This window comes from Podarcis erhardii (assembly GCF_964252035.2).
Source record: "Podarcis erhardii genome assembly, chromosome: 3".
Lineage (NCBI taxonomy): Eukaryota > Metazoa > Chordata > Lepidosauria > Squamata > Lacertidae > Podarcis > Podarcis erhardii.
In genome coordinates this window covers 45,169,992-45,197,528 of record NC_138507.1, presented here as the reverse complement: position 1 = coordinate 45,197,528, position 27,537 = coordinate 45,169,992, and the positions used below count along the sequence as shown (strand labels likewise).

At 40.7% G+C, this 27,537-nt stretch overlaps 1 protein-coding gene across 3 annotated transcripts in view; it reads left to right on the top strand.

Annotated features, from left to right (window-relative positions):
• Positions 1–27,537, top strand: part of EPHA7 (EPH receptor A7) — a 169,725-nt gene that overhangs the window by 119,152 nt on the left and 23,036 nt on the right. For all 3 annotated transcript variants that reach the window (XM_081856914.1, XM_081856913.1, XM_081856915.1), the window contains exons 6-9: positions 14,624–14,748; positions 19,667–19,835; positions 22,586–22,694; positions 23,662–23,717. In XM_081856914.1, coding sequence (XP_081713040.1) covers positions 14,624–14,748; positions 19,667–19,835; positions 22,586–22,694; positions 23,662–23,717 — 459 coding nt within the window. The remainder of the gene's footprint in view (positions 1–14,623; positions 14,749–19,666; positions 19,836–22,585; positions 22,695–23,661; positions 23,718–27,537) is intronic.

Sequence of the window (27,537 nt, the reverse complement as noted above, 5' to 3'; positions counted from 1 at the left end):
CCCACTTTAAGCCCACATTTGTAAGCCTCAGATGCCTGAATGGGTCTTTTGTCAACAATGGTTCCTTCTGCTTTGTGGGGAGCAGGAAAATGAATTTATATTCTAGCACATGGATGTGCACATTGAACCATAATACTCTTTATTTCATTCGTTGCCTAGTAAAATGGTGGGAGTTGCTATGTTCAGATACCTAGCTCTCAAAACTGCATATGCAGTGCTGTACTTTTTTATCCTGTACCTGATCCAGGAGGAGATGCACACATACTATTTGTTTTTGATTGAGGTGAAAGGAGTTGAATCTAGGGCACATGCTGCTTTTATCTTCTGCTTGTGCACCTTCCTTGCCTAGTCTCCCAGTCTGTCAAAATAATACATTTTCTTCACATGTGCCATTCCTCTATTTTTGTACATATTCAAGAACACAAAGAACTGGGTTTTAAATGCTTCAGTGTCTGGAAACACTGAGAACAGTGGCTCTGTGTGGGAGGTAAGCTAAGGCTGTTTAAACTAGTTATCCTTTACATCTTCTATACTTGTGAATTCTAGACAGTCTGTGAAAGTTGTAGACAAAAGTACTTACAAAAATAGCATAATCATTTCCTGATAAAGTTTTAATATGATTTTGAAAAATAGTTGAGTAGGAGTATTAATGATGAGTGCTTTATGATTGGTTATAATAATTAATTTTTTTAATGATGTGGAAATGCTTCACAAGTCATGCATTAGTGAGAGCTAAAACTACATATGGAAATAGCATTCCGCATGCCAGATTCTAGTCTGATGTGCTGCTGTTACTCCACTGCAGTCCATGAGATTACATGATGTAATACTGAAAATCAGAATCTACCCCCTCTCTTTAAGAGAACTAATCAGAAAACAAAATGATTTCTAAATGTTTCCAACTTATGCATTCTTTAATAATGCATTCAGCTGCAGCTTTGATTTGAAGTACTTACACAATAAATTAACCTTTGGATAGATATTGTGCAGTTGCCTTCATATCCATGTTAGGCTTCATTGCCGCTGTGAAAGGACTATAGGCAATAAGATGTCTGTATAATTTTCAAGTAGGACAAATCACTTTGATCACAATCCAGTACACAATTGGATAGAGAGAGAGAGCTATAATCCTACGCATGCTTACTTTCAAATAAGTCTGATGGGACTTGATTAGGAGCAGGCTGACTAATTTGATTGAAATGACGAGGAGTTGCCTAGGAAGCACCATTTCAGTGGGCTGGGTTCCAGCACTCATAACAGTTTCTGAGAGAGTAATACAGTGTCCAGATTCAAAAGAGGACAGGGTTCATGTGCCTTTAATAGTTGTGTAGAAGACAAGTTGTTGCTGTTTAAATTCCTCTTTACAAGCATTAAAGGTGCAGTAGCCCTGTCCTCTCTTGCATTTGGCCACCCTCACTAGGAAGGACAAAAGACGGGCCAGCTCCAATTGAAATCAAGGAAGTATTGATTGCCTTGCTATGTCAGTCCAAGGTCTATCTAGTCCACCATTTCTTATTCTCTTCCCTATTAACTATTTGCTTCTAGAAGTTCACAGGCAGGGCATGAAGGTGATAATTAGGACTGGGCGATATCTGCTTTCCAACATTGCAATGTATTGCCAGCTAAACCTTGCAATATACAGATATATCATGTCAGAAAAGAGGGAAGAAGGCAGTTGCCCGCAGCCTACCCAGAGTCTACCAGCTGTGGCTCACACCGACAATGACCTCTCAAAGTAATAAATGGCTATATAGGGTAGTTTTTGACTGTGTTACTCATAGTATACCCATTGAAAGTAATCAGCATGATGGTGTTAGGCCCATTAATTTCAATATATCTACTTTGAGTAATACCTATTTAAATACCATACATGTTCCATATTGATACAATTGTACAGTGGAACCTCAGGTTGTAGACGTAATATGTGATGGAAGCACATCCGCAACCCGCAGCGTTCGCATTCTGAAGCACTGCATCTGCGCTGGCACAATTTTGGCACTTCTGTGCCGGTGCGAGTGGTGAAACCCGTAAGTAACCCCTTCCAGGTTCCCCGCTGTCCACAACCCGAAAACATGTAACCTGAAGTGGCCGTATTATAAGGTATGACTGTATTGCCAAAAGAAGAAGAAGAGGGGGAGTTGACCCCCCCCACACTTGTGGAAATACAAGATGGCAAACAAGTTGGGGGGGGGAGAAATGGTGGGGACTGAAGGTTATGCATGTTGGCTTGGGTGTGTGGCCAGTATGTTTGGGGGGGGGGTGGTACTGGATGATTAAGAGGGGTTAATTGTTCGCTGAGTTGCAGCTATAAGGAAAATTTGCACACTTATTCATATACATCAACAATAGCCACAAGCAGAAATACGAGTACCTAATATCAGATTCTTTCTGTTTCTTTATTTTGATCTGTCTCATTTTTGGAAGGAAGGGTGATACAGTCCAATTGGTGTAAGCTCTGGAATTGCTTTTGTGAAACTGTTCTACAGGTACCGTTTGTGAAAGTTTTTCAGGCTTCTATCAGCAGTTTTACAGGAAATAAAGGATATGATTAGCAGTGTAGTGAGCACATAGGCCTTGATCTTTAAAAACAAGTTTAGAATAAAACGTTTGAACACTGTCATTGGTTTTTATGACATTGCCAAGTAGGGTTAAGGTGTGTGTTTATCTGATCTGTGAGATCTGTGGGAAGTGCTGCATCTACGAACCCCTGATTAAATTTCACAGGTATTTGGAAACAATTTAGGAACGTTCATACTAAGTGATGTTGTAGTTCCTGCCACAAAATTACATCCTTGAACATGGCAATTTTAACAACTCTGCAGCACAGCACTAATTATTGCTTTCTGTTGACACCTGGATGGACTATTTATACAATTTGCACTTAATATTTGACTCTATATTTGTCTCGCTGTTAATTTGCTTTTCCTGTTACTCAGCTCTAGTTTATTTCAGGCTCACCCGACAAGAATAAATAACTAAGTACACTTTCTCACGAGACTGAAATGTATTAAAGTGTCCCTTGGGCCTCTCTCTGTAATAAGCTAATCACTGCAGTGTGCAGCCTATAAAAGCTGTGGTTTTATGCACTGAGAATAATATTTTAATGCACCAAATTGTGACCATGCTGGTAGACAAGTTTAAGACCAGATGGCATTGCCAAAAGGCCAGTAAAATTGTGGCATAAATTAACATTTCCCCCACCACCAACATGCCTAACACCCTTGATGTTGACATCCTTCTGTGACTGAATAGATAGGAGCAACAAATTCAATTACAGAAAGCAGTTTCTGTCATTACACCTGTCTGCTTCCCCAAGAAATGATTTGTAAATTGTGCTTTATCTTTCCATCCCATAAATCTTGTGGCCATAATTGACACTTGTCATGGAAGATGGATAGTGAAAGAAAAAGGATAAAACTTAAGTGAGTAAACTCAAAAGGGGAAAGTATCTCTGTTGCGGGGGTGAGGGGTGCTTAGAAACTTCCATTCCTATGGGAAAGACTGAATTCTGAGGCACCTCAGCTAAAGAAATGTACAAAATGTAAATTGGACGCTCACATATGGTGCACACAATTGTCTCTTGATAAGTTTGTTTACTGAATCTCTGTGTTTATGCTTAACAGGTCAGAATTCATTTATGATTCTGACACAGAAGCTGCAGATTCCATCCGTGTCAATATTGTTCATCTTCTGCAATTCAAGTTCAGTTCACTGTTGATTAAAGCTATATGTTAGCTGGTTTGGAAGATGCAGGGCAGAGAGATCACAAAAAATAAACAGTAACACAAAAATGGAGGTGTTCTGAAAATGTCTATAGGCATCATCTGTAACTCAGCTAGACTCAGCTAGACTAGTAAAGAAAAAACAGTTTACAGTATATGCATTGTATCTGCGATATAACATTGTGCTGCCAGATGGTGATGTGGAGTCCCGTTTTTCTCTACCTGTTTTCCCTGTTTAAATTTACAACTCTTTAAACTGAAACGCTTCTTTGATGTTTCTCAATCCAGCCCATGACAGCTATTACTTTCACGCATAATGCTTTTATTCTTTTCTTTTTTTTTTTTTTTTTTTTTGGTAATGTTTTCTCTCAAACTTGGAAATTGAAATAATGGCACACAATTGATTCCTACTTCCCACTTAAAGAGGTGTTTAACAGAAACTCAAAATGAATATGACAGAATATATAATAGGGGAAATTAGCATATATAAAATTCAACCCTGAGTAGTTTTTACATGCACAGTTAACAAGGTGTATGCTAAAATGATCCAATTAACCAAATGAAATGGAAACAGCAAGTGCCATTTTTGGTCCAGATTTTACAACAGTTCAGTTCTAACCTTGTGTTTCTCCTCACTTGATTTGGAAATGTATTCAAACAGCTATAGTTACCAATGCTCCCCTAGGAAAAGCAGGTAATTTAAGGGCCTTTCAGCCACCAAAAATAAAACAGTGATAGAAATCTGTAATGAGCAGTCAAGTGTTCCTGAAGTAGTCTTGCCTCCTAATGCTTTAGTCTCCCTGTGTTTAGCTACGAACAGGTTGCCTTTCTGCCAAGACACCCAAGAAGACTTGAGACAAGAAAGATGGCAACGGGTGATATTTATTTAAAAAAATAACAACTATAGAATCTTCCAATCAGAATAATTCAACCAAATTAACCAAAACCAATGAGGTTCGGGTGGTGAGGTGATTGATGACAAGGCCCTCTGAAGTACAGACAAGATACTGTGTAAGTAGACTGATACACATGAATTAAGAAGGGGTCACCGCCCACAGGCTGAGTCTACGAGTATCCCTTAGTGGCTGATACTGGACAAAGACAGGGGTATAGGCAACTGTCTAACTAAACAATAGCCCCCAAGTCCCTTTGGTCAGTCTTAGACTGCCTTCAATGTAATTGCACCCTCTATGGGTGCACCCTACCATGGCTCCAAAATGCAGCACTCTGCCAGAGACATCAGACTGGTGGCTCACCATCAATTCAATGGGGCTCCATAAAATGCCAATAAGGATGCAGTGCAAAACAATAAGCTAGATGAACGCATCTCCTGGAACTGCAGGAACAGGATTAACAACAGGTGTAATAGGTTTATACCTATCTATGGTGGAACCTGACTTTCTGGCTCAACCTTCTAGCATCTTACATAATCAGAAGCTGGATGTGAAGTCTTTCACCTCTCCAGCTTGGGCAAAAAATGCCAAGACCTGGTGCTCATACCCTGTTCCTTCTCAAGGAAACCAAGACATGCATTAAATGTCTTGGTTTCTTTGAGAAGAAGGCAGTTATTAAACCGCTTCTTAAAAAACCATCTTTAGATGCGGCCACGATGGCCAATTATCGCCCAGTCTCAAATCTTCCATTCTTGGGCAAGGTGATTGAGAGAGTGGTTGCTGAACAACTCCAGGCACACCTGGAAGAAGCGGACCATTTGGATCCCTTCCAGTCAGGATTCAGGCCTCATCATGGGACTGAAACTGCCTTGGTCGCACTGGCTGATGATCTCCGGCGGGATAGGGACAAAGGTGAGAGCTGTTTCCTAGTTCTGCTGGATCTCTCAGCGGCGTTTGATACCATCAACCATAACATCCTTCTGGACCGTCTTGAGGGGCTGGGAGCTGGGGGCACTGTCATACAGTGGTTCCGCTCCTTCCTCCTGGGCCGTGTTCAGAAAGTGGTGGTGGGGGATGAGTGTTCAGACCCCTGGGCTCTCACTTGTGGGGTGCCTCAGGGTTCTGTCCTCTCCCCCATGCTTTACAACATTTACATGCAGCCGCTGGGAGAGATCATCAGGAGGTTTGGGCTGGGTGTTCATCAGTATGTGGATGATACCCAGCTCTACCTCTCTTTTAAATCAGAACCAGTAAAGGCGGTGAAGGTCCTGTGTGAGTGTCTGGAGGCGGTTGGAGGATGGATGGCGGCTAACAGATTGAGGTTGAATCCTGACAAGACAGAAGTACTGTTTTTGGGGGACAGGAGGCGGGCAGGTGTGGAGGATTCCCTGGTCCTGTATGGGGTAACTGTGCCCCTGAAGGACCAGGTGTGCAGCCTGGGAGTCATTTTCGACTCACAGCTGTCCATGGAAGCACAGGTCAAATCTGTATCCAGGGCAGCTGTTTACCAGCTCCATCTGGTACGTAGGCTGAGACCCTATCTGCCTGCAGACTGTCTCGCCAGAGTGGTGCATGCTCTGTTTATCTCCTGCTTGGACTACTGCAATGTGCTCTACGTGGGGCTGCCTTTGAAGGTGACCTGGAAACTACAACTAATCCAGAATGCGGCAGCTTAGACTGGTGACTGGGAGCGGCCGCCATATAACCATATAACACTGGTCTTGAAAGACCTACATTGGCTCCCAGTACGTTTCCGAGCACAATTCAAAGTGTTGGTGCTGACCTTTAAAGCCCTAAACGGCCTCGGTCCAGTATATCTGAAGGAGCGTCTCCTCCCCCATCATTCTGCACAGACACTGAGGTCCAGCTCCGAGGGCCTTCTGGCGGTTCCCTCACTGCGAGAGGCCAAGTTACAGGGAACCAGGCAGAGGGCCTTCTTGGTAGTGGCGCTTGCCCTGTGGAACACCCTCCCATCAGATGTCAAAGCTGACATTCAGAAGACATCTGAAGGCAGCCCTGTTCAGGGAAGTTTTTAATATGTGACATTTTAGTGTATTTTTCATCTTTGTTGGGGGCCGCCCAGGGTGACTGGGGAGGTCCGGCCAGATGGGCGGGGTACAAATAATAAATTATTATTATTATTATTATTATTATTATTATTATTATTATTAATGGGAGGTTTAAAGCTCCACTGAACTCCTGAAATTTCTTGAGGCTCCACTGATCAGCCCTCCTAGTTCTAGGTGACAAGGCAGAGAGTATAGTACTCTTGGTGTCCATCTGTACAATAGAAATTTCCTCTAGGAGATCTTTGGAGCTGAGCAGACCCAGAAATGTCTAAAAGCTAATTCTCAGAACCTCACCATACTACAATACAGTGGTGCCTCGGGTTACATACGCTTCAGGTTACAGATGCTGTAGGTTACAGACTCCGCTAACCCAGAAATAGTACCTCGGGTTAAGAACTTTGCTTCAGGATGAGAACAGAAATCGCATGGCGGCGGCAGCGGAAGGCCCCATTAGCTAATGTGGTACCTCAGGTTAAGAACAGTTTCAGGTTAATAATGGACCTCCGGAATGAATTAAGTACTTAACCCGAGGTACCACTGTACAAAGGATTCCTTGGGGGATGCTCAGTGGTCTAAAATTAATATAGTATAGTTGGGCAACTCTGAAATAAGAGAAGCTCACATATTTGAGCTTGATATTCTGGAATACATGATACATGATTTAAAAGTTCAAGATCACAGGGAAGGTTCTCAGTGAATGGTTGGGCACTATGCTGATAAGCCTCCATGGGCTACATCCCTTCTGCCATGACCGGGAGGAACACTTAAGTCAAGTTTAGTTTCACATTTAAAAATTCTGAAATTAAGGACAGTGTTTACTTTCTAAATCAGCCAACTTGGAAGTCGTGAGTAACACATCTGGCTTGTTTAACTAATCATTTTTTTAATTAAAAAAACCAGGACTGCTAAACTGGGATTCTTTAAAGGCCAGCTAAACTTGGCATAAGCATTCATCCCAGCCGTGTGGAAAGATGAAGGTGGCTCACAGAAGCCTGATGCTTCCCACAGGTCCATGGAGGCTCAATACTACACCATGCCTTATCCTTGGTTGTAAATATAGCCATTGTTTTGTTGTGGATTGATTCTTAAATTTTGAGCAGAAGCTCCTAGTTTCATACTAGGGTAAATGAATTATTTTTGCTTCAGTTTACTGACAGGATGGGCCAGGAAATACATTGTTGTGCTTGTTCATGTCCTATCTTCCCAACAAAGAGCTCAAGATGGCCTACGTACATAGCTCTCTTGCCTCCATTGTACTTTCACACAGTCTGTGTCTGGCAGGTCAGGGTGAGAGAGAACAACTGGCCCATGTCACCCAGCAAGCAAGTTATTAATTTACAGGTTTTAGCTCAAAGCGATATAGGAGAAAATGGATGAGTAATTTTGTTTTGTTCAAGCCTTTAAAAAGAGTTTTTAAAAAAGCTCACATTAAACTTCTTTTAGCGCCAGAAACAGCTCTCTTCACTTGCTGATAGATTGGAAATAAACTCTCACTTCTCTTTTCAATTTCCTTGCTTTCATTGGTATGTTTTATTCTGGACTTGGGTTAAATTAAAGTGAAAAGCATTTCATTTCACATAAGGCTCTTCACTTCATATACTTCATTTTGTACTGAGAAATAATATGGGACTCTTGAGTTGCTCTGAGCACTTCATACATTTTATTTTGCTTCCCTCCTGCCCCAGTGAGTACAAGAAAGATGGGCTAATATATATATATATATTTAAAATCCACACATTTTAGAGAAAACGAAGCTCAATTTCAAGAAATTTATTTTTCTGTGTATTCATGTTTACTCATCTATGTTTATGAGTATTTTGGGAGGTGACTGGCTTTAAAAAATTACTACATCTTCCTACCTTCTTAGGAAACACTGCTGATTTTGCCTGAAGCTTGATGTGAAAAGGGTGACAAGTTCGGGGGGAAATCCAGAGATGTTATATGTACCTTTGTTATCCATGAAACTCTTCCAATAAAAACAAATAAATAGAAAAATGAGCTTTGATCAGTGCAAATCCAACAGATTTTTCTATGGCTATTTAGCTGTGGCTAAGATACTTAAATAATCAGTTTCTCCATGTACTAAATGTTTCTTTGACATTAATATGAATCATTCCCAAGTTAATTTAGAATGCGGGACGCAGGTGGCGCTGTGGGTTAAACCACAGAGCCTAGGACTTGCCGATCAGAAGTTTGGCAGTTCGAATCCCCGCAACAGGGTGAGCTCCCGTTGCTCTGTCCCTGCTCCTGCCAACCTAGCAGTTTGAAAGCACATCAAAGTGCAAGTAGATAAATAGGTACTGCTCTGGCAGGAAGGTAAACGGCGTTTCCGTGCGCTGCTCTGGTTCGCCAGAAGCAGCTTAGTCATGCTGGCCACATGACCCAGAAGCTGTACGCCAGCTCCCTCGGCCAATAAAGCGAGATGAGCGCCGCAACCCTAGAGTCGGTCATGACTGGACCTAATGGTCAGTGGTCCCTTTACCTTTACCTTTACCACTGATACATTTAGTGCTCTCTGTTTGATTGGAGTCATTAAAAAAGTGGAGTGGCCATAGTTCTGTTAGAGCACACATGGTTTTCCTGGGGAAGGGTTTTGATTGGATCTTAAGTTAAAATAATTAATGGAAATGAATGGAAAAATATCTCTGCCTAACACCTTAGAGAACCACAACCAGTTTAGAATACATTCCAATCCTAAGAATACTTTCTGGGAATAAGATCCCTTTTATTTCAGAGGCCTGGTAAGCATTCTAAACCCAGCCTCAATTTCAGTAATATGCTAATAAGTCAATGCATAGACCATAGTCTATTTTTCAGTTTTTCATGCATATGTTGGAGAGTGGTATAATGGGTATTTCCTGCCCCCACCCTGTATGTGAAGGTTAAGAATTATATTTTGATCCCTTTGAAGCAGTCTGGCAAATATCAAACAGTCTATTTAAACTATTCAAATCCAGGGAGGAAGTGTGAAGTTTTCTCATGTTGTTTGGCAATCACATCCAAGGACAGTGTAATCCTCCAAGCTTCCCTTTGCCAGATGGATTAAATTATTTCATTTGTTGAGTGGAGAAACCAGCCAAGCGGGAATTTCCTTTGCGATTTCAGCCTGTATTGTCACAGCAATACACAAAATACTGGGTGAGAAGATGAAAAGTCAGGTCAGATTGTAAGTATGTGTCTTGTACATATTTTGCTGTCTTTTTCAAGAAGAAAACAACAGCAATGGGTAGGGTAGCTTTCAGACCAGTGACTTCTAAATTCCAGCTAATGATTATGAATACAGGACCAGGGGATAATACTTGTTCCAGCCTGGAATTGGCACATAACTCCTGAGGAAAAAGGTTCCTATGGTCAGACTTGGTGGTAGCACCCAATACGTTGTGGAAAATGTTACGGTCAAAGGGCTCCAGAGAGCCTGCCATGGCTGATACCAGGATTTATTTATTTATTTTTATTTGAAAGAATCATCAGCTGGTGATGAAGCAAATAAAAGGGGGGAAATTGGAAGTTTAAGAATGGGGGGAAGAAGGAGAGGTTCGTTATGAGTGACTGGTCTACCTTGTAATCCGAGTGGGTGAGTTCAGGGCCGTCTTTAGCATATGCACCGCTGGGGTGCAAAGACCCACCCAGCACCCCCAAATTTAGTTTAGCCCCCAAATTAACTTTTATTATGCTCATGTCAGACACCATGCTTACGCCTTATCTCTTGTTTACGAAAGAAGGGAGGAAAAAGAAACTAACTTATTTATTTGCTCATTCATTTACAATACACTTATACTTAAGTATACAACACCACCACACTTAAACTTATAGGTATTGTTTAGGTACCTACTTAGGAGAAACATCAGTCATGTCAAAGGTGCTGCTGACCCTTCTGCTGCATAGCATCTCAATACAATACATAAGATAATATTTTGATGTAAGAGTTAATTTTGCGTGAAAGGCGCTGTTGTGAATGACAAGTGTCGCCGCTGGCGCAGCACATCTTTGGTAAATGAGCACAAAAAGTTGAAAGTCCTTTAGTGAAACAACAGATACACATTTTGATAATACCTAGGTATATATGTATTTTGTTTTTCTAGCTTGATCAAAATTATTTATTATTTCATAACAGGTAGATAGTTAAGAGCTTAGGCGGCTTCAGCTGCAGATGCATGGCGTCCCCCAGAATTTGGCGCCCAGGTGCCCTGCACCCCTTGCATTCCTGGGTTAAGACGGCCCTGGGTGAGTTTACCAGGGCCAAACCGAAGTAAATAAATAGCCTTAGCCTCACATGTTTCTTGATCCTTTGCAAGTTCAGTCTCTCAAGAGTTATTCAGAGAGAGAGTTCTGTTGGAGTAGCTGAAGAGTCTTTTATTTTGCTTAAGTCCAACTCAGAATGCCTTCCTTTATGTACCCTTCCCTTTCAAATTGTACAAATACTAATCAAATTCTAATTCAAATAATATTCCTTTTCTATTGAATCTTGCTGTTGTTTCTGTTTGAATCTTGTATTGCTTGGTTGTTCTTATTAATTACCGCTCCCCACTTAAAACGGGGGGCGCACTTTGCGTGGACGCGTGCAGCCCTGGATCTGGAGTGGCCCCATCAGCATAGGCTTTGCCTTCCCTCAGGTGGGATACCTGGAGGTCCCCGCCTACCCCAGTGAGTTGTCCAATCCCACCTGGGGGAAGCGTTGCCAGGGAAACCAGGCCAGGTAGGGGGAGGGATTACCTGCCCACACAATAGAGGGTGGATCTTAATTGGTAATCCTCACTTGGCTCCAGAGCTTCTCCCACCCTACCCACCCTCAGTTAATGTCTTCTTTTGCAGGTTAACTTTTCTTCATAGGTTTTGCAGGTTAACCTGTCTCCACAGGTATGCGGGCGCTGCTATGATAAGGTCGCTGTTAAAGGGCCGGAAAGGAATTTCCCTGCATTGGCAGGTTTCGCCTTTCCCGTAGCAAAACGTCACAACTTTGGCGGTATCAGGCCTTGGGCGGAATCCTTTAGCCCATCTTCCTCTTTGCGGCGGCGATACCAGGGTTCCCCATTAAAGGGGTTTTTGAAGGGAGGCTTTGGCCGTACGCCGAAAGGTCGTCATTGCTCTCCCCTGCGGCAGCGTAATGGGGGCGGCTATCTCTGCTTGAACATATGTTCTCCAGAGCCGGCCCATCCCCCCCCCACACACACACTGGATAACCCTGATGCTCCCTAGGTCCCCGGCTGGGGACTAGGGAGGGAGAACGCCCAATGCCTGAGCCAAGGTCTACCCACATTTGAAATTTAATAAAGTTGTGGCCAATTTAATCCCATAGCACGTTGTCTAGAGTCGTTATTCCACATGACGGGGGGGACCACTCGGGATCTGGGGACTCCGCCTGTCCACGCAAAGTCAGAACAACTGTAGAAGGAACTTTGACTTAAATTCAGTCTGTTTGTCTCAAGTTTTGTTATTTAGCTATTCTTTGTCTTACGTTGTTAATTGATTTGAATGTTCATTTGTGCGTGCGTTTCATACCCGTAGCTTTGTTCCAAGTGATTTTTATAGCTGTAGTCTGCCTTATTCAGCCATTGTTATTACTGCTCTTCCTCTTCCTGCTAGCATTCACTGCTGAAAGCAGCAAAGCATCACACGATACACATTTGGTCTTTTAGCATCATTGCTAAAAGTCATACCCCTGTTGTTAGCAGTCCATTATTTGTCTGACCATGAGGCATGTTCAAGGTGCTGGCCGCAAACCATGATGGCTGATGCACTGGCCATTCCCCCCCCCCTTCACCAAGCTCAAGTACAGCTTCATGGTTACAGGCAGGAACAGTGCAGCATTGAGTTTCCAGTGGATCCTAGCTATTGCAAGTGGAAGCTGGGCAAGCAGAAAATTCCAGGGCACTACACACCAGCAGCCCACTTATGCTCTTGCACAGGGAGCACCAGTTGCTCTTACTCAAGAAAGAGGCAGAGTTAGAGAAATCAGAAAGGAAGGGCAAGAGATACATGGAGCAGAGTAAGAACTCTCCCTCTTCGTTTCAGGCTTCCATGTTCCACTCCCCCAAAATGTCGAAACAGCTTGAGCAGGTGACTATGGAGGATTCGAGGTGAAGAAAGTATGGATTCACAAGATCTAACTTTCCTGTGCCCACTCCAGCCTTCTCCTCAAATCAAAATACTTTGCTTGCTCTGTGCAGTACCACCTAAGAGTAACTTCCTTAATACCATTCGATCAGTGCTCACAAACAAAACCATAGGGAGAAACATGAATCCATTTTAGTTGATCCTCCACCCTACCTGACCATCCCCACCCCCACAATATAGATGCCTAGCACAAAAGCTCTGGATCTATTTGTCTAATTTCCCATATCACTTATTTTCAGACTAATGGAGAGGGGGGACCTACTATGTAAGCCAGGCTTCCTCAACCTCAGCCCTCCAGATGTTTTTGGCCTACAACTCCTATGATCCCTAGCTAGCAAGACCCAGTGGTCAGGGATGATGGGAATTGTAGTCTCCGAGGTTGAGGAAGTTTGATGTAGGCTAAGGGATTTTTCTTCTCTTTTCCTTTTAAGTGCCCCCAAACTGTAAGAGCAACCATTGGGGAAACCCACTGGAGGCCTCCTTCAGAAATTTGGTAGGATCCATCCCCTCAGAAAGGCATTAAATTTCATCAAATTATGCTTCTATATAGACATTTATTTTTTAAAAAGCACACAGCAAACTTTAATGATGTGCAACACACATACAAATGGCGGACATAACGGCCTGTAATTTGACATGCTTTATCCATTATGGAGGAGCAAATTCCATCTTCTTCCATAAAAAAGAAAGTTACAGCCTTTAAAAAAAATATTCTGAACAGTGAATTGAAAAGATTACAAAGCATGATTTTTCCAAAGCAGGTCCCAAGCCGAATTAGGCAGTCTTCAAAGCAGGGTCCAAATCAAATATTGTGGTTTAGTACACCCCCCCCATATAAACACAATATTTTTCTCTCTTCAAAAGTATTTTTAGCATATTCAATTTTAGTTTCATCTATTAAAACTAATTTGATAAACTGAGTACAATTTCTAAATCTATGTGACAGACTTAAGAAATTTGCTATAATGATAGCATTGACAGGGCACCTTCCATTGTCAGGTAATGTTTATGTTAATCTGCTGGAGAAAGAGAAAGCACAGCAGGTGTTAACCATGCATCAGTGTTTTGGTGAATGAGTTCACATTGACATTGTAATGGCGCACCCTCTTCCCAGTGTCCAGCTGAAAATTCAGGAGTCTCTCTTCAAGCATCATCTTGTCACAGAGATGCTGACAATGACAGTGGGTTAGTGTGTCCCCTAGTCTAGATAAATGTCTTCTTAATGACTGTTAAATAAACTTGCCTCATTTTAAAAATGATTATTCAAGCAAGCAAGCTTCTCAAAAGAAAAATGCTACCAGATCTGCAACTAAAGCAGTGATGCATGCTCTTTGCTTTCAAACTGCATGCATTATTGGAAGAATATGATGGGACTGGAGCTGGAATTGCACACAATGTGGGTCTGAAGTATGACCTCATCTTTGCCTCCTTATTTGTTCATTTGTCTTACAAGTGTCGAAACGTTTGTAACAAATATATGGTCTAGTAGTTTACCACTGGAGATTAATCTGGAAGCATATTTTCCCGGTTTAATTAGAATTCATTTGCTTAATTGTCATTCTGATCCCATCAATTGCTGCCTTGCACTAACTTGAACAATGCTGTCTTTTGCTGTTTACACTTTAATTTAGATTTCTATTATGGTTTATGAGCAGTAATAAGGCTCTGCTTGAATATTCCTTAGCGTCTGAATTGTGAACTATGGAAAGGTGCTTTCTCTTACCTTAATGACAGCAACGCAGCAGGGGACTGATCAGTGGTGACACTTGATTGGAGACTTCCATCGCATTTGCTTATTGTTTATTGACATGTCTCCTCCAAACAGCTCCCTCGCAAGTTAGCGGCGTAATGAAAGAGAAAGTGTTGCAGAGGAGTGTGGAGCTCTCCTGGCAGGAACCTGAGCATCCCAACGGAGTCATCACAGAATATGAAATCAAGTATTACGAGAAAGTAAGCACTACTCTAAAATATACTACTCTTCCTTCTGCTATGGGCAATGTTTTGTACAGACTGGGATTGCTTTACTTTTATCACTCGTGATTCTTCCTTACTGTTTTCTTTATTGTCATCATGTCTATATTATGCATGGTTTGTTTGCTTTTTTAAAGTATTTGAGGAAATAGAACAATAACAGTTAATCACCAGATCAATCAATCAAAATTCATTCATCAATGATGGCAAATTTAATTGTTAGGACTGTAAGTTCAGGGCACACGTCCTTCCTCTTGTTTACTGCAACATAGAGAAGGGACAAAAGAAGTCTTAAGATTGCATTTACTTCTAAAAATGAATGATAACTTATTAATTATTTTACAATGCCTTCAAAATTCAAGAACGGACCTATGTTTTTTAACATAGTTTGCAAATTAATGTACATCCAATTTCTTTATCAGTTAAAATGTAGGTGATTAATCCACTAAAATTATTTAATTGGCAACAGCCCTAATTATAATATGCAGACTTATGATTTCATCTGCGGGATTTTGTGTACCAGTATAAAGATTTTCCAATAATTTCTGTGGAAGAAAATGTTAGCTCAGAAGGGTCTTGTGCAAAAAAAGATTTTTCCTGCAAAATTCTCCTCCCCACCCCTTTGTGTTCCTTGGTATAATGCTACTTGTGCAAGAAAAACATGACATTGGAACAAACTTCATATACCCTTTTATTCTTCTAAATTTATCTTCCAAATTTATTATCAGCATAAATGCTGGCCTTGGTGGGGTTTCTTGGAAAAATTGGATCTGATGATCTGCCTAGCTTTTCTACTTTCCTTCCAATTTGAATGGAATAAATTATTTTCCTCAATTACATTTGCCAGCTTTTAGCTCTCAGTGCTTTCAGGATCCCAAGCTTTTTTTTATAAATCTCATTGTGAGCATACATGTGTTAGAATGATTTCCCAGTGATATATAGTATATCTACTGTCATAATAAAGAGAATGAGATCAAAATCTAATATAAATATATGAGATATATAATTTATTTATAATTGCCATTAGAATTCATTACATTATTTTTATATATTTCTATTTCTACCAAAGCAAAAGAATACAAACACAGTCTGTATTGTCATAATATCAACTCACTAAAAAAAATGTAGCTCATAAAATATCACATAGCACAAAAAGGTCAACAAACCTTTTTTAATTTTGAAAAAACAAACTTGGTGAAAATATAATACACACAGGTATCACAAGTTAACAAAATCACCCCTTCACAGTATGTCACTAGTTTAAAGTTTTAAAAAACTAAACATTTCCAGTTAGACTATACACGTAAATAAAAACATATTTTGTAACTGTTTTCTGATAAAAATCTTTTTATTACTCCTCCATTTTTGTTGGGATTTCTTTTTTTCTTTTTTCTTTTGTACCACAGTAATATCTAGCAGGCAGTTTTACTTGGTAGCATTGAATTGCTCTAGCAGTTTGTATCTCACATACAGTAGAATAGCAAATCTTTTCAGGTCTTAAATAAAGTGGCAAATGCTATTTAAAGTGTTTTAATACAGTTTTGACAAGTAGAAATGGAAGTGTGGAAATCCGTTATGTCTCCAAATCAGAGGTTTCTGGCCCAGTTTGTAAGCTCAGGAAGCTGTACAGTTCACGGAAACTTCAAGGTTTGTTTTTTTTAGTGAAGTCATCTTTTTAGATATAAAATATGTTCACATCTAAAGTCATGATATATTGTTTTTCACAAATTAGCACTTTCCTTTCCGCCCCTTCCTTTTTTCCCTATTTTAGAAATAATTGATTAATTAAAATAATTCTTTTCTTAAACCTGCACACACAAAAACATATTTTAACTCACTTTGTGCTAAACTATAATTAAAATCTGGCAAATCTCTGTGGTTTAAAGGCCAGGCTTCTGTTGTCATCATCTGTTAATATAAGAAAATACTCCAGCAAATAATTAGTTTTGTAATCGTTTGTATTTAAAATACTTCATAAGATAAAATTAGTGTTTAAATAGGAAACATTCCCCCCCCCCAACAAATACGCATGTCTTTCCTTGAGAGGAGATCTACACAAAATACCTGTATCAGTTCTATACCATGTTGCCATAGAATAATCCCGGGAGTTGTAGTTTGGTGATGTTCTGAGAATTTTCTACCAGTGATTCCTACCCTACCACAAACTACAATTCCCAGGATTTATTTCAGAGGATAACTGTTAAACCGATTTCAAGCGCTAGTGTAGAAATGGCTGAAGTTTTCATGTGAACGTGCTGGTCAAATAGTGACAAAGCAAAGTGTGATCGCTCTTTGATTACTTTAGGCACAACTCATGGCAATGACCGCTCCCCACATCAAATGCCTTTTGCATGGTCGCTCGCAGCCCCCTGGATCCCAGTGTGGCTCCCAGTAATTCAGGCTGGCTTCATCCTCCCCAGGCTGGATACCTGGAGGTCTCCACTTACCTCAGCCAATCGCCCAATCCTGCCTGGGGAGGCGTTGCCAGGGGATCGGCCAGGTAAGCTGAGGGACCACCCAGCCCACACAACAGAAGGCGAATCTTACCTGCAAAGCATCAGTTGGCTTAAGAGCTTCTCCCACCCTGCCCTCCCTCAGTTAAGTCTTCTTTTGCAGGTTAACTTATTTTCCACAGGTATGCAGACTTCTACGTCAGGGTCACTGTTGAAGGGCCGGAAAGGAATTTTCCTGCATTGGCAGGTTTCGCCTTTCCCGTAGCAAAACGTCAGAACTTTGGCAGTTTCAGGCCTTGGGCGGAATCCTTTAGTCTATCTTCCTAAAGGGGGGGGGGCGTGGAGCAGTGACCCACACTCCCCTTGGCGGCGGTGATCCCAGGGTTCCCCATTAAAGGGGTCTTGAGGGGAGGCATTGGCCATACACCAAGAGGTTGTCATTGCTCTCCCCTCCAAAGGTGGCAAAACGGGGGGCGGGCTCTCTGCTTGAACATATGTTCTCCAGAGTCAGCCCAATCCCCACACATACTGGATAACCCTGATGTCTCCCAGATCCCCGGCTGGGGATTGGGAAGGATAAACGCCCAGTGCATGAACCAAGGTCTCTCTACATCTGAAACTTAATAAAGTTGTGGCCAATTTTTTAAAAAAACTTTTTAAATTCAAAATTAAAACAAAAAATATTATCCACAAACATATCATCCTTATCCCCCCCCCATTTTTCCTCCCTCCCCCCACAAAACCCACCCACCCCCACCCCCCGGCTTCCCTCAGTTCCAGTCTTTGATTTCTCTGAGAATGCTGTTTTCTGCATGTTACACAGTTGTATAGATCCTCAAACTATTTAGCTGATTATTATCAATAAAATTTTTGTGAATACTTATTCAAAGCCAGCCAAGGAGTCCAGTTCGCTTTGTTGCGTCTTCAAATACTTTGTAAAGGGTTCCCATTCATCTTTAAAGTCACAGTTATCCTTGTCCCGTAGCTTATATGTCAGTTTTGCCATTCTGCATAGTCCATCAATTTTTCTTGCCATGATTCTTTAGTTGGGGTTTCTTCAGTCTTCCATCCTTGTGCTATTAGAACTCTTGCGGTCGTTGTCGCATACATGAAGATGTTTTTCAGCTTTTTTTTTCTTCCCCTACAATCCCTAACCAAAAAAAATTAATCCCATAGCACGTTATTTTGAGTCATTATTCCGAACAGGGGTTACCTGGGGTTGGGGGGACTCCGCCTGTCCATGCAAAGCTCTCTGTGAGCCCCACTGAAATTAATGGAAAGTAGGAGCTGAGAAGTGCTCTAGTGAAGCTTGCACAGAGAAACTTCCAAATGGGCTCCATCCTATAATAGGTTCAGGTAATTTATGGTTTAACCCAAGCTTAGGTTTTTCCATGTGTATATACACATGGAAGTTGAATGCTCTTACCAGCAGTTCACTAGTTATAGCAAACATGCAGATTCACATGTGTGCACAGTTGTCCACCCATAGAGCTCTTCTTTATTATTTATTTGTAACTTTTATAGATCTTCCAATATGCCCTCTAGGTGGATAGTTTTAAAAATAAATAAAACATAAAACATAAACAAAGAATTTAAAGCATTAATATTGATAGGAGGAAAGCCCAGTAAAACAATGCAACCAAAACCATTCACAAGCAGCATAAAATAATTTTCACTCACTATTAAAACTCAACTTATTTTTTTTGTTTTGTTCCAAACTGATATTCTTTGTCCCTTGCAAAGCAGTGCACACACACATATCTCCTGTAGCTCATGGCTGTTACAGTCAGAGGACCTCCTTTTCCACATTGAATCTTCACCCAGAAGACACAGCAGGGTCATGCAGAATGACTTACTCTTTATCTGCCTAAATAAAAGTAAAAAATTATATGAAGGAACAATAAAATAGCCCATTTTCAGAGGTCCAGGGCAAGGTGGTGGGAAATAAATAAATAAATTGCATGGAGATATAGCTTGCTGTGTTACTTAAAACCTGACTTAATACACTATTTGAGCCAACTGATGATCAGCCAACAGAAACTAAAGCATCATACAATGAAATACAAAAAGGCAATGACATTCCCAGAGCACAGTAAGTAAGGCCTTGGGCTTTGAGAGGGAAGTATGAGCCCTGGTGGCTTCCTCCAAAAGCTGAGCTGCCAAAAAACAAACTGGGTGGGCAGGAATAAAGAAATGAAGAGCAGGGGAATCCATTTATTTCTTTATTTTCTCTCTCTCTCTCTCCCCCCCCCCCCCCGGTTGTGACCACATAAGCAAAGCGAGCACCATGGATAGTCTTGGGAGTGGCTGGGAAGAGATGCTCTTTGTAGCAAATTGCAATAAAGTGCCAGGACCAGGGGCTGTTATATAGCCATTGGTGTAATGGAGCAAATTTGAAATCTCTGGTTTAAATACTATCCAGTCATTTATCTTTGCTTTTCCAGGACCAAAGGGAGAGAACTTACTCAACAGTGAAAACCAGAGCCACCTCTGTATCGGTGAATAATCTGAAACCAGGAACAGTTTATGTTTTCCAGATTCGTGCGTTTACTGCTGCTGGCTATGGAAATTATAGCCCTAGGCTAGATGTTGCTACACTAGAGGAAGCCACAGGTAAAAATTAATTGCATCTTCTTTTTTAAAAATATTTTTATTAACATTACATTATGACACTTTCCTCCTTCATATTTCTTTTCCCTTTTTACTTCACTTGTTTTCTTTTTCCTTGGGAAGCAAGCTTGTTTGATGTATGTCAAGTGTAAAACTTTAATTATATCTTATGCCAATTAAGAGTAACAATATAAATGAAAACACTGTGTCTTGGTAAGAAAGGTTGGAATGGTACTTGGGGAGACAACAGTTGCCCTGTGAAAACAGCCCCTGGTTGAGTATGTATATGTCTTATTTTAATGTGCATCTGAATTTGTGGACCCCTCATTTCTTTCTTGATAGCACATCAGTGCCACTTGTTTTCTGCCTCTCACCTGAAGTCTCAAGTCTGTAATTAGATGTCAGGCTGGCTGCAGGTGAGACCCAGATTAGTTATACCTCTCAACTTTCAACTCATAGTCACCCCCAAACCCTGAAAACTATGCCACAAGAACAGAGTGGACTTATGCTTTGAATTCTCCACTGGAAAACTGCATGGATTGGAGATTTATTTATTTTAATTTTTATTGATTTATCATAAACATATGGGCAATACAATAACATATTCAGTGTAAAAAAAATCTAATTACAGAGATATTGTTACATATAGCCAAGTTTTTAAGATGAGTCTATATAGCCCAACCGCAATGAGGAATGAGTCATGGGAGGAGTATTTCTATGAATCTCCCTATTTATATAATCAAAAAAGGGAGACTATTCCACATCAAAACTATCCAGTTCGGCTTCTCTCCAGACTACATGTCTAACCAGATGTTCATATAAAGCAACGTTATTTATTTTTTAAAGTATACATAATACACAATAATTCATTGTCTGGAGGGTTTATTTATTTAACACACACAAAAAGTTAATATTAAACTTCTCACCTCTTTGTTCCTAGTTAGCTATTGTCTCCCTATGACTCATGCTTCTTAAGGGTTTTTTTTCTTTTTCTGACATAAGTGACATTGCTTCTGGGGCCAGAACTCTTGTTATTGGAGTTTAGCGTAGTAAATAATTTACTGATACTGGAGATCTTCATGCAGTTTTCAGATCTTATTTATGTAACTTCAGTATGGACCATTCTTTTGTGAATCAGAAGAAAACAAGTGAAAAGTCTGAATCATTGTCAGTTTTAGAAAAAGTTGCTAACACGTGAGAGTTTGTAAAACATACACTCATTGCTATTGCTTTTATTACTTTTATTAATATGTAACAATTCTTAGCGGGAGTGAAGTAGTGAGACAATGTGACATTTCTCAAGCCTGCCACCTTGCCAGGGACAGGAAGTAACGGGGAACAACACATTTTCCTCCCTCTCAAGTGGTTCTTCTAAAATAATAATAATAATCATCCTCTAAAACCATTTGAGGAATTAAGACAGCTCCAGAATGAAGTAGATAACAGGCCCAATCATGGAGTCCCTTGAGGAAACATAGGGGCTTTTGGAGCAAATGGATTTAAGGCTGCCCTAGTCCCACTCTCAGGGGATGCGGGTAGCGCTGTGGGTTAAACCACAGAGCCTAGGACTTGCCAATCAGAAGGTCAGCAGTTTGCATCCCTGCGACAGGGTGAGCTCCCGTTCCTCGGTCCCTGCTCCTGCCAACCTAGCAGTTCGAAAGCACGTCAAAGTGCAAGTAAATAAATAGGTACCACTCCGGCGGGAAGGTAAACAGTGTTTCTGTGCGCTGCTCTGGTTCGCCAGAAGCGGCTTAGTCATGCTGGCCACATGACCCAAAAGCTGTACACCGGCTCCCTCAGCCAATAAAGTGAGATGAGCGCTGCAACCCCAGAGTCGGTCATGACTGGACCTAATGGTCAGGGGTCCCTTTACCTTTACCTAGTCCCACTCTCAGAACACTCTATTTTAGAATGTAATTCTAGTCATCGGCACTAGTAGATCTGCACCGGCAGCATTCTCCACAGGCACATTGGGCAGGCTCTGCAATGGGCATAACCACCCCTACCTCATAAACCGTCTCCAGGCACTGACTCTGGGCTTTGAGATATCTGTGCCTATTCTGAGTTTATTTAATCCACAGCGATTGCTAATGGAAGTTACCGTATTAAAGGTGATGGAAATATATCTAAATCCATAATTGTTTAGTGCAGTTTTGAAATACTTGTAACTGTACAATCCTCTGCATGTCTTTCATAAATCAAGTCTGTTTAGTTCAGTGGGACTTATTCGCTGGTGAATATGATTACAGCCTAATAATGCAAACCTATGTGTGTCGGTTAAAAAGAAAGTTCAGCAGGACTTTTTGTTGTGTTATTGTGTATAGGATTGCAGCTTTCATCTGTAACTATCAACCTTCATAAATATTTCAATATTCTCCTATCCCATGCTGAGATTGCTGCTTCCCCACCCCACCCCCCAAAGATATCCTTGTGTGTCTTTAACAGCCGCATGGCTTGGAAAAACCCAGTAGGCACCTTTTCCTAATATAGACATGTAGTGAGGGCAAAACTGCACATGTTGAATTTCTGTGCCTGTCAAACTGTAGTTAGACTCAGGACCTTTGTCAGGATAATACAGCAGACCTGATTGTAGCTAAGACATAAAATGTCTATCCTGCCTTTTGGGGTTAAAAAAGAGATGACCTGTATACCCACAATAGTCTCTAAAGTTGTAGAATTGTGCCAGAATCTGTTTCAGAAAGGCATATTGGATTCATCTTTAACATTTTTTCTCTTCTTTTTCTTGTTGGCAGCCACTGCTGTCTCCAGTGAACAGAATCCTGTTATAATCATAGCTGTGGTAGCTGTGGCAGGCACTATCATTCTGGTCTTCATGGTTTTTGGCTTCATCATTGGACGAAGGTACTGCTTATGGATATTAAGAGAGTTGTTAATAGCTAGTTTATATGAATTATATTTTAAGAAATTTTTCTTGGGCCATGCATTGGCATCTGTAGGGTTTTCAACTTAAATATTGAAATATTTTCCACTCAAAGCATGGTTTGGCTAAAAGCTTTGTTTTATTGATAGCTATTTCACAAAAACATGACAGGGACATTCCATGAACTTAAGCAACTAGAGTGATTGGTTATTTGAATTTGTTCATTGACTCTTCTGTAATATTCGTGACAAAGGCCAAGATCCCAAGGGCCTAACCCTAACCTTTGGGGACCAAAACACCTTTGACATACATGAAAAAGTGTAGGAAATAATAGAATTGTAGATATCTATTCCAATCCCCTGCAACGCAGGAATCTCAACTAAAGCATCCAGGACAGATGCCCCTACATCTTCTGTTTAAAACCTCCAAAGAGAGTCTACTACCTTCCAAAGGAGTCCATTCAATTGTCAGAACAGCTCTTACCCTGAGAAAGTTCATCCTGATGTTTCATTAGAATCTCCTTTCTTGTAACTTGAAGCCATTGGTATTGGTCCTAGCCTCAGGAGCAGGAGAAAACAAGCTTGCTCCATCTTTCATGTGACAGCCCTCTAGATATTTGAAAAGGAATGCATTGGGTGGGTTGCTGTGTGGAATGAACAATTCTTAATGTGTGTGCTGAAGTACTTTTCACCTATGGATCAGAAAGCAAATTCACTAAGTGGTTACTGAAATGCACCACTCCCCATACATGCACACTTTCCAACAAATTTTTGTGTGAGCCATAGCAGTATATGGGTTGTAATTAAGGATGAGTTTAAAACATAGGATTTTGCATTTATACGTCCTCTTATATCCATTTCATATCTAGTTTTCACAATGGGGGAAGGGGAAAATCAACCTGTAGTTATATATTATTTTTGTGAAAATGCCCTTCTCTTTTTTTTACAGGCACTGTGGCTATAGCAAAGCTGATCAAGAAGGAGATGAAGAACTTTACTTTCATTGTAAGTGTTTTGCTGTTATTTCCCCCAAGAATTTCCAGGCCAATTATAATGCATTGGGACTGGCAGTAATAGAATAGACACAATACAAAAACAACATTCTTGCAGAGGAACAGCTATAATAAATTTTAAAATGCTGTGTAAACGGCAAGTGTGAAGTTAAAAACTGTAAAAGAAGTATGACCTCTTCCAAAAGTACATAGAATAAAATCAACACTGTTCACATGGCAGATTTTATTGCTGTACATTTGGATGATATATAGTTGTCTCCAATCCACATTTTTCCTTTGGTTGCTTTTGAATAAGTGTTTCATAATATCCTAATGGTTCCCTCTGAGATACTGTGATTGATTGCTGTTGGCCCAATAGCTATTTGATTTATTTTTATTATTTGTGCAGGAAAGTTAGGATTCATCTGTTGCCCAAAGCTTAAGGCAATTCAGTAAAAACTATATTTCTAAATTTGTCTCAGTGATTAGCCAACATAATACTTATAGAACTTAGAATAACCGGTGAAGAAAATAGGCCAATCAACCAATTAGTATGTCAGTGCAATCTTGAGTTTTATCGATATATATTTTTTTAAAAAAAACCCTAATAAAATCAGCATTACATAGAAGAGGATCAGAAATAGTTGTGTGTAATATCATAATTGCTCTCCAGCTGCTATGCTTAGTAACTCAGAGCTGCCTAGATCCTGTTAAAGTTGATCTCTGTTGATAACATCACTTACATTTCAGCAGAAACATCTTGTAGTCACCTTTGTCTGCTCAGTAAAGTCTTTCCTCCCATAACAATATTTCGGGTATGATCAGATCCCAAATGATTGTCTGCATATAAAATCTAGTTGTTGATGAATTACATTGTTCTGCAATCAGAATGTGTAATTGATTGAAGAATTATAGCATACATTTAGGAGGGGAGAATAATTTTGAAATACACACCAAAAGTTCCAACGTACTTTTGTTTTCTTTTGGGTTGTCCATCAGTTCCCACAGCGATTTCTGATGCTTTCTGGTGGCGATTCAATGAAAATTGATTGCATGTTGCCTTTCAATTTAAATCAATTCAAATCTCCTTTTTAAATCTGGTTACTTAATTAACAAATAGATTGAGCAGTGCAAATTAGACTGAGTGATATAGGTTATTCAAACATGACTTGGTAAAAATTAAACTTTTATTTTTCCATTGTGCAGTGGAGGCTGGTCCTTTCAGGGTAATGGGACACTGCCCCACCAACCTCTGTCCTCCTCCAACCACCACCTGCCTGCCTTCATCTGCCCAGTCCATGGGATGACAGTCTCTGCTAGCTCCCTCATCTGTCTCTGTGCTGCCCTTGCAGAACTTGACAGGCTCCACTGCCATTGCGCCTCCAAAGAAGCTGTTCACTTGTGAAAATAAGTCTTAAATTTGTTCCCTTCACATTAAATGGAAAAAAGATGCAAGATTTATTAACAGTGTGTAGCCACCATTGTGGTACTGGTTCATACATTGCGTAGATTATTCACTCTAATCAAGAATTTCCTCTATAAAGAGGCAAGCTATTTGTATGATTGATAAAGTAAAGTCATGAATTTCTGTGGAGCATCTAGAGTTATGATACACAAATTAATATTTTAGGCTTCATCCAAAAAATCGTTCCTGTGGGTACCGTATTTTTCGCCCCATAGGACGCACCAGCCCATAGGACGCACCAAGTTTTTTGGGGGGGAAATAAAGAAAAAAAAATTATTTCACCCCCAGGTGCTTGTGGGGCCGGCAGCGGGGAGAAGCGCTCTTCTCCCCGCCGCCCGCCTGCAGATCAGGTGCGCCTCCCAGCTGTCCCCGGAGCTTGCGGGGCTGGCGGCCGGGAGAAGCACACGTCTCCCCGCCGTCAGCCTCCAAACCACATCGGGAGACAGCGGGATGGCGGCGTTCCGCCTCCCCGCTGTCCCCCGACCTTGTGGGACTGGCGCTGCGGCTCTCCTGAAGCCTGGAGAGCGAGAGGGGTCGGTGTGCACCGACCCCTCTCGCTCTCCAGGCTTCAGCGAAAGCCTGCATTTGCCCCATAGGAAGAAGAAGAAGAAGAAGAGTTTGGATTTGATATCCCGCCTTTCACTCCCTTTAAGGAGTCTCAAAGCGGCTCACATTCTCCGTTCCCTTCCTCCCCCACAACAAACACTCTGTGGGGTGAGTGGGGCTGAGAGACTTCAAAGAAGTGTGACTGGCCCAAGGTCACCCAGCAGCTGCATGTGGAGGAGCGGAGACGCGAACCCGGTTCCCCAGATTAGGAGACTACCGCTCTTAACCACTACACCACACTGGCTCTCACACTGGACGCACACACATTTCCCCTTCATTTTTGGAGGGGAAAAAGTGCGTCCTATAGGGCGAAAAATACGGTACATCTAATTAATATTTCAGATACAGCCCAACAATCTCCCCCAGCGTGTGTACTAGGCGTATGGTGATTTTAACTTTCCACTAGAGCCTCTTCCATTGCTTTGAATGCTCCTTGAGAGGGTTCCCTGACTTTCAGCAGTGCAGTAGAAATAAAGGGCCTGAAAAATCCCTTTGGTTGTCTAGATGTTGAGTTGCTGCCTTTTGGTCTTTACTCTTCTTTTTTATGTTGCAATGTAATTCTTTAAAAGATTTGCAACCTGTCTTTCAGAGTATCCTGCTCTCACAAAGCAGTTTAGAAAAGCAGTATAAAATATGGTGGTGGTGGTGGTGGTGGTGGTGATGATGATGATGATAATAATAATAATAATAATAATAATAATAATAATAATAATAATACTCAGGGCACACTGCCCTTACAAAACAATTTAAAAACACACAAACTGCAATAACTACAAAAGCAACAAAATGCCTACAACAACAAAAATACCTCCCAAGTAAGAAAAGAGAAACAATAATGCATTGAAAAAGCACAACACATTTAAATCACCCAAACACAGAATTTGGCAAAGTCTTACTCACAGTAGACCAGTTGAAATTAATGAACATGAGTAAATTTGCTCCATTAATTTGAATAGGGCCACTCTGAATAAAACTTGGTATTTAGCAACCACTTGAAGACCAGCCATGATAAGACCATGCATATTTTCTGAAGAAATGGATCTCAGCTTGTAGTTAGTGGTAGGCCATTTTTTTTACAGTTAGATTCATAATACTTCCCTTACAACCTGGGTGCTATGAATTCATGTTTTGCACTGGTGCTTCCTGAAGCAAATGACTGATTCATCAAGGGAAATAGTAAATAGTAAATAGTAAAATGACTGATTCATCAAGGGAAATAGTAAATAGTAAATTAAGAATCAGAGTGGCTGATAATAACATCTGGATGAATACAGGGTCATTCTACAATTCAACAAGAAAGTCATTCAATACACTCAAGGGAAAGTTATTGTGAGGTCTAAATACAACCTTTCTGATTTATAATTTTCTTATCAATAAGTTTAGGAGTTATTTTTTGCCTTGTAGATGAAAGTGGAGATATTTTAGCATTTTTTTGCCATCATATCACCAGAGTAGTTTTAATGTAACAAAGTGGCTGGTTGTCAGTGTTCTGTTTATTACTATGTGGTATTTGTTGCTAACATAGATTTTAATACTCGGGAGTAAATGAAACAGCATTGAAAATAGTAGCCAAATAAGTGCTGTTCTGGTGGTTCCTTAGTGTTTAGTATTTGGTGATGCTATCCAGAGACTCAAGTCAAAGTCACATCAAGTTTTCTCTTTCACCTTTCCTCCTTTCATAAAACTTGATCAGCCTGAGTTCATTCATTCTCTCTAAGTCTAGATATGTCAATACTTAAATCACTTCATTAAACTACGGATT